The 7,581-nt window shown below is 40.6% G+C and overlaps 1 protein-coding gene across 1 annotated transcript in view; it reads right to left on the bottom strand.

The window, feature by feature from the left end:
* Positions 1–2,711: 2,711 nt before the first annotated feature.
* The window catches only part of GSTO1 (glutathione S-transferase omega 1), an 11,445-nt gene continuing 6,575 nt past the window's right edge, over positions 2,712–7,581 (bottom strand). Inside the window, exons 5-6 of the mRNA XM_069098896.1 lie at positions 4,910–5,016; positions 2,712–2,944 (exon numbers count right to left, since the gene is read on the bottom strand). Of these exons, the coding sequence (XP_068954997.1) occupies positions 2,791–2,944; positions 4,910–5,016 (261 nt within the window). The 3' untranslated portion in view covers positions 2,712–2,790. The remainder of the gene's footprint in view (positions 2,945–4,909; positions 5,017–7,581) is intronic.

The following is a 7,581-nucleotide window of genomic DNA, read 5'->3' as shown; positions in this document are numbered from 1 at the left end:
CATTGGTCTGTTAGGCGGAAAAGGAGGGCCATGGGGAAGGGGGCGGTCCGTGGTGTGGTTGAGGCGTGGCTTTTATTTGCCTCCTGGAACTCCTACTGGAGACTTAAAAAGCCTCCACCCAAGGTTGAGGAAGGAGGGGCTTTATTTCGTGGCATTCGTGTCCCGCCATCCCCTAAAGGAGAGCCACTCCAGGACGTGGAGGCCCCGAATCTTGGTAAATGCAGCCCAAAGCTGCGTCTACGCCATCCCCTCTGCTTCAGGTCCAGCATCCACAACAGGGATCGAGGTCATCTTTTTTCAACTGCCCAATGATGGACGAGATTACTGAGGCGATGAGTAACTTCCCCCAGATCCTGGAGGTCTTTAAAATCCAAGGCAGGATTTGAACCTAGACCCTCGGCCTTAGAGGGTTGTTGTGAAATAAAAGCTTCAGGCCTAGTTGACAACCCCTGTCTTTTCCAGAAAGGGATCCTTGACCCCAGCCGTCCTGTCGCTGGTCCACGTACGGTCCGGCCACAGGCCAGGTCCCCATGGCTCGGACTCCCCTCTGCAATCCCTCCTCCACGCAGTACCCAAGGGAATCCCCTAAATCTCTGAGATCTCCTTGTCTTTGCGCCTCCACAAACTTCCCAGTGTTCCATCTAAAACACCTTTGTGTTGCCTTGGGAAGTGGGCAGCCAGGCGCTGCAGCGATAGAGCACCCGGCCTGGTGTCAGGAAGATGGGAGCTCAAATTTGGCCTCATCCACTTCTCTGTGTGACACTGAGCAAGTCCCTCGATCCCTGTTTGCCTTGCTTTCCTCATCTGTAAAGTGAGTTGAGAAGGAAAGGGCAAACCTCCCGTTATCTTGGCCAAGAAAACCCCATGAACAACATGGGGTAGAGTCGGACAAGACTGAACAAGTAGGAAGGGCGTGAGAGGAGGGAGCTGTCTTCTCCCCTCCCCAGCCTTCAGCCAGGGCAAAAATGTGGGTTTTTCCTCAGCATCCCTGGACCAGCAGAGCCTGGTAGTCCAGCCTGCCTGCTCCAGGACCTGGAGATGCTCAGCTTCGGGACTCTAGGAGCTAGGAGCAGCAGAAAGCCACATCATATGTCAAGTGAATTTGTAAATGAATGTCCTCGAGACCTCAACTTGCTTGAGACCCCCAATTATCCAACCAATTAGATCGGTGAGAGGATTGACTGTGCTGACTAAAACAGAAAGTAGCTTAACATACCAACAATCCTTTGTGGTGATGGAAAGTAAACCTAGCTGGATGTGCAGAAAATCAGCAACTCGGAAGCCAATTAAGCTCATACCAGCCTTATTTCATGGTTTATGGACCTTCAAGATACATATTTATCTTCAGAGACTCCCCTAACTGTTGTTTATGGGGCTCTCAGACATCCTACTTCTATGGTTTTGGGAGACATCCACTTATCTTATTGTATTTGTTCAAGTCTTTAACTGTCAGGATTGATTAGCACCAAGAATGTCTTCTAATTTATGTATCAAAAGGTCACAGCTCTGACACCTGGAATTCTTTACTCCTCTCCCTCCCCCCCTTCCCCTACCCTTTTCCTAGAACTCCCTCTCCCCTTGGGCACTCTGCCTCATTCCTTCCTAGGACCAACCTAATTCCTGCTTATTCCTCAATTCTATATATCACCCTCATCCACTACTTAGTTGAGCTGTTCAGCATTAGGCTAACTGCTCCCATGCACATGTCTTATTTCCCTGCTTAATAAAATTGTTAATTTCACAGGTATTGTCTTTCTCTGGTTTTCTTCCATTTAGGGAAGAGGGGGATTTGGATCTCAAGAATTGGCCTTTGTGTTCTCAGGGTATCTTCCCCCTTTGGGGGAAAGATCTAAATTCCCTAGAGAGAGTGTGCCTCAGTTTACAAAAAGGAGCTACCCCTTTGTCACATGTGACCTCTAAGCCGAGGCCACTTTTCCCTGGACTTCTTATATACTTGTGAAAGAGGGTACAGTACTCCCAGTTGGGGGGATAGAAGATGAGCAATAACATTAGAAAGGCAACCCCTCAGTCACTCAGCTTTATACCTTGAACCCTTAGGAAAGAAGTAGACAGCCGTCCTCTGGGGGTTTGCAGGTTCTCATGCTGCCAGAGGAAACAGGGGCTTGAGATAGTAGATACAGAGACTTTGGTGACAGAATCATAGCTGTTCTAATCATCTCTTTAATAGGTGAGGAAGCTGAAGGCCTGACAGATAGTATAATTCACCCATATTCACAAAAGAGCAAAGATTTGGACCCAGATCCTCTGATTACAGATCCATAGTTATTACTGCAATATAATATTCTGTATTATATAATAATACTGTAATATAACAGTCAATTATACCCCCAATTTTTTAAAATTAGGAAGTAGTTCCATTGGTGAAGATAAGATAAATTCAGTTACAGTTATGAGTTTAAGTTGACAGCAGAACATTAATATATGCATGTTCTTCAGGCATTAAGAGATAAAGGACCAAAATGTAGAAAATATTGATTTGAGAGTCATCATAATCAGCATAGAGCTGATAGTGCAAGCTCACGGTAGGAATAAACATATACAGAGGAAGGCTAGAAGGCCTTCTGGGACATGCAGAGAGGAACAAGCAAAGGTGAACAAGTGAGCTTCACATCAAGCAAAGGAAACAGAATGAGGATAAAGGGGATGATGGGTATGAGAAGAATCTGTAAAAAAAATAACGCAACATTACATACAGGATATACTTTTTATTAAGTGTGGAGAAAAACCTAGAGAGCAAGGTATAGAAGATTTTTGCTGATCAGTCTCCCCTCACAGACCATAATCACAGGCCTCAGGACTGTTCTGAATATAGAGATCCATGAAATTTTGAAGAGTTTGCTCTTCCATAAGGAGAGCTGTTACTGTAGGATCCTTCTTCATGGCTGCTATCCAGAGCTTAAGTTTCGAAGTGTGGTCCACACAGCTGAGAGAATAGATTTTTTTTTAAAGGGGGTATTACTTGCATGAAATAGGAAAATGCCACAAATTTTCACATTTACTAGGGTTTTTTCCTGGCATTTTATTTTTTACTATAACCTTTAAAAAATATTTCTCCACCCTAAACAGAATGTATTGTACCCCTGGCCATCCTCTCCAGTACTGGGAAATGTGGGAGGAGCAGTATTATTTTGGGATTCTTTTTCAGGAATGAGTTAGAGGAAATGGAGCCTGCAGCCTTTTTAAAATCTGTAACACTGGGTTAGGAGATAGGAGGAATGATTCATTTAGACCCCTACTCTATTCCAATCAGTGATAGATTCTTACAGTAGATCTCAAACTTAAATCCAGCGTTCACCACTTGTTTGCCAGTTGTGAAGCTCACTTGTACAACCACAAGAATGCTGACAAAGATACCTCTAGACTGCTTTGCTCAAATTCCAAGTCCAAACCCAGTGTGGATGGGATACCTTAATTCTTTGGAAAGTCCCCCCAGCTAATTTTGTATCTCTGGACCACCCTCTCTTGTCCCAGAGGGTGACTATCTTATGATCACTTAGTCACCAGAGATGACTATTGCCTTATCCATCTTGGGCCCTCAAAACAAGGTCTTTCAGCCAATGGGATTTTGTATTTTTGTATTCTTGCCTCTCAAGTGTCCAGGTATCAAACCTAGTATCCTATCTTATAAAAACAAGGTCTTGGGGACTAAGGGTATCTCAGACTGTGAGAAAGATCTGTGAACCACTTCATTAGAGGCTTAGAGCTCTGCCTTAGTGACTTTTCTTGCAGACTGGATGATTTTTGACGCCACAAGGGAAGAATAAGTATATAGGTATACTCCTCCTTCCTTACACTTATTTTCAAATTGTCCCTTTCTTATGATCATTCAACAAGCTTCTCCTTCTTTGAGGTTCACTACATCCCTCTTGATTATCTGAGTCCAAACTTTGTCTTAGTTATCTACAGACCTCCAGATCATTCTACCTCCTTTCTTTAGGGCTCAGTAACTGTCTCACAATCTTCCTCTAACTCCTGCCCTGGTACTGGGGCATTTAAGCATATGTAACATTTAAGCATATGTCCTCCCAAACACCTTCTTCTGTCTCCTAAACTTCCATAACCTCCATTTTCATTCCATATTGGTTCTGTGACCTTATACATAGTAAATGCTTAATAAATGGCTGTTGAATTTAATTGAATGATAGATTTATATAGAATGTCAAAACTAGAAAGAACTTTACAATGAAGAAATTAAGGTACTGAGAGATGAACTGACTTGTTCAAGGCCACATAATTAATTAGTGTTGGAGCCAAATGTCTTATATGTCTAACATTCTTACCATTAACTTAAAAATTATTTTCAAAATATTAGAAACATACAATAAGATCATCCATTATATTAAATATGGCCCATCTTTAAAGGCCACACTATAGTACTATAAATAAAAGCAAATAATTCTCATGAAAACAGTTGAGAAGAAAGCCAAAATGACAAATTTTCATAATGTGTTGACTTTCAATCAGTCTTTGCAATCTGGGCTGTTTGGCCAGGGTAGTTTGAAAATTTTAAATATTAAACATTATCAAACTAACAATGGACATCTAGCTTTGCTATGGGGAACTAAGCTGTTGTTGTTCATCCTGTTTTCAAAGAGTACTAATGACATTGTGGGCAGTGTCTTGACTTGCAAGTGAATTTAAGTAAGGCAAAGTTGAACAGTGTTCAGCCTTACTCTGGGCCTATGGCTTGTGATAACTGGAGTGTACACTTGCACTTTTAACCAAGAGAATATTAACTTATTTTAAAAGTTGACTTTACATCATAACACACTAATCCTCCTCCTCATTCTCCTCCCAAAAAAGGTTTGATAATTTGGGATGAAATTACTTAAAAAAACCATCCTCCATAAGACCAAGAAGTTCACCACAAAATGATCAACTTTCTTACTCTGCTATCCCATATAGCCCCAGACGTTCAAACCACGGCCAAATAAGGTAATCAATCATGGATATAGTGTTCCCACCAAAGAAAGTTGTCTTCTGATGAGTAAGAACCTGAAAAGTTGGACAGACAAAAAATAAGTAGTTCTTTTTGTGCTCAATCAGCTACTTAGAGACATCAGAGGCAATACTGATAAATTTAGTCCAGACCTGGCTTTTTGTTGTATTCTTTGCCTAGTTGAGCCCTCTGACCTTAGGATTTGTTGACTGCTCAACTGGTCAGTCACATTAAAAGTAAATAATCCTTGGATTTCCAAATGGAGCAAACCAGTCAACACTAACAAACAATAAAAGAATGTGAAGTAACATTTGATTTAATGCTGAGATAAATGTTAAAATAACAGGAGTATATATGTCTGAAATTTAAGAAGTTAAATGACTAGTTACTTGGGAGTATGATATTGCTAAATTTCTACCAAAATGAAGGGGAGAGGGCAGTGAAACAGAGATGATTACCTAATTAAGAAAAGAAAAACACTTTGGCTCATGTGATTTATGTTTTTTTTTTAACTAGACCTGTGACTTCATTGGTATTTCTGATGAGAAATTTCCTCTATCAATGTTAATTAGTGCCTGCTCTACCACACAGAGTCTTAGAGAGCTACCATGGGTCAGTGGGATGCCAGTAAATGTTTAACAACCAGCTCTCCACAGGTTTCATCTTCATTATTAACATTTTCTCCATTACCTTCCTAAATCTAGAGTAGACAATCAAAAACAAATAAATAAATAAAGCCTTGGTTTGACACCAACATTTTCTGGTTTCTGACCTATAAATGCTCATACTGAAAATTTTTCTCCCAACATGGTTTTGGCTGACTCACCAGCTCCCTGACTAAAATACTGAGATGTTAAGAGATTTGCCTAGCCTTACATAGTCAGTATGTGCTAAAAGCCAAACTTGAACCCAGTCTTTCTGACTTCCATACCAAGTCTCAAACTACTTTGACACACTATATATATTTATCTAAATTTTTCACTTTGATTATATGGGCTATTGGTTCTTCTCCCATGGCACCCTGTGTAGTCTGCAAGTCAACAAAAGAGCATTTGCTAAGGACCAGGGCACAAGAATGAGGCAGAGCACAGGTAACCTAGATAGATGGACACTCCACTATAGATGATATCTTAACTATACTGAAGGCTCTTAACTCATATCTTGGATGAAGGAAAAAGTCTTTATTAAATGCCTCCTATTTACCAGGCATTTTACTAAGCACTAAGGGACAGAGATTTAAAAATTCTAATGGAAAAAACAACATACATAAGGAAGAGGTGGAATTGGAAGGGAATTTTGTTCTGAGAAAGCAAAAGAAAAGGGGTGCAGACAATAAGGTGGCATGGCTGGCTGGCCAAATGGGGAATGGAGCTGAAACATGATCTGGTTTCTAGAGCCAGCCAAGTCAATTATAGTGGGTTAAGTGGGCTAGTTTGTACATATTCAGTCACTAATCAATTGGGAGCAGCTAGGATAGAGTCCTGGGCTTGGAATCAGGAAGACTTATCTTCATGAGTTCAAATCTGACCTTAGATGCTTACTAGCTGTGTGACTCTGGGCAAGTCACTTACCCCTGTTTGCCTCAAGTTCTCATTTGTAAAATGAGTTGGAAAAGGAAATGGCAAACCACTCCAGTATCTTTGCCAAGAAAACGCCAAATGGTATCATGGAGAGTTTAACACAACTGAACAACAACAATCAGTTAAGATGAACTAGAACCATAGGGTGGGAGCTTTATTGTGAAGATAAAAGTCTTACTCATAATCATTTAACCTTAGTAAATATTTTACCAAGGGAAGGGGTAAAAAAGGAAGATAAGTGGTAAGATGCCCCTGGTGGGCCATTCAGAGTTCAACTTGGATGGGTTCTAGGAAGGATGGCTAGGGTCCAGGGAAGGGGTGCGGAAGGGAAGTTAAGTGTAACATAGAATCATTAAGAATCATAGCTCAAAGAATTCAAATTCACAGATGGAAGTTCTTAGCAAGGATATTACTTATAGTTCTACTCATTTGTAAATATGCCATTAAACATAAGCCTCTTAAGTAAGTTAACTAATAATGAATGTTAATAATAAAATAGTCCAGTTAAAAAAAGATGACTTCGGCTATTGTGGTTGGACAAACAACAGTCACCTATTTTCCTAGAATTTCTGTTTAAATGAAAACCTAAAAGATGAATTTAAGTAGTTTTTATTTCAGTCTCATTTCTTTCCACTGGTATACTATGTGATCCATTTCTGATTGTTTAAACTTAAATACAATTGTGCCTTTTGATGCATTTCTGTGCTATTTTTAATTTATTTGTTATTTGTCTATGTATTTTAGCCTCTGCAATTACTTATAAGTTCTATTAGGGAAATGTAATGGTAATGGAATTTGAACCCCACAGCAGGATGCACTTGTTGATGAAACGACAGGGGGCTGAACAGAGAGGAGCTTGTTCCGTGTAAAGGGAGAGTCCCAAGCTGAGAGAGGCCAGAAGAACTTTTAGGAGCAGCATGGTGGAGTCAGAGAGAGTGAGAGCTGCCGAGATCGAGGATGCTGAGAGAAAGAATTGCCAGGAGCCAGAATTGCTGAGAAAGACAGAGACAGAGAGAGAGAGAAAGAGAGAGAGAGAGAGAG

This window comes from Petaurus breviceps, unplaced genomic scaffold, assembly GCF_028583685.1.
Source record: "Petaurus breviceps papuanus isolate PSGF00001 unplaced genomic scaffold, PetGlider_PUasm1.0 37, whole genome shotgun sequence".
NCBI lineage: Eukaryota > Metazoa > Chordata > Mammalia > Diprotodontia > Petauridae > Petaurus > Petaurus breviceps.
Note: the sequence above shows the minus strand (reverse complement) of the source record. Positions and strands in the feature narration are given on the sequence as shown.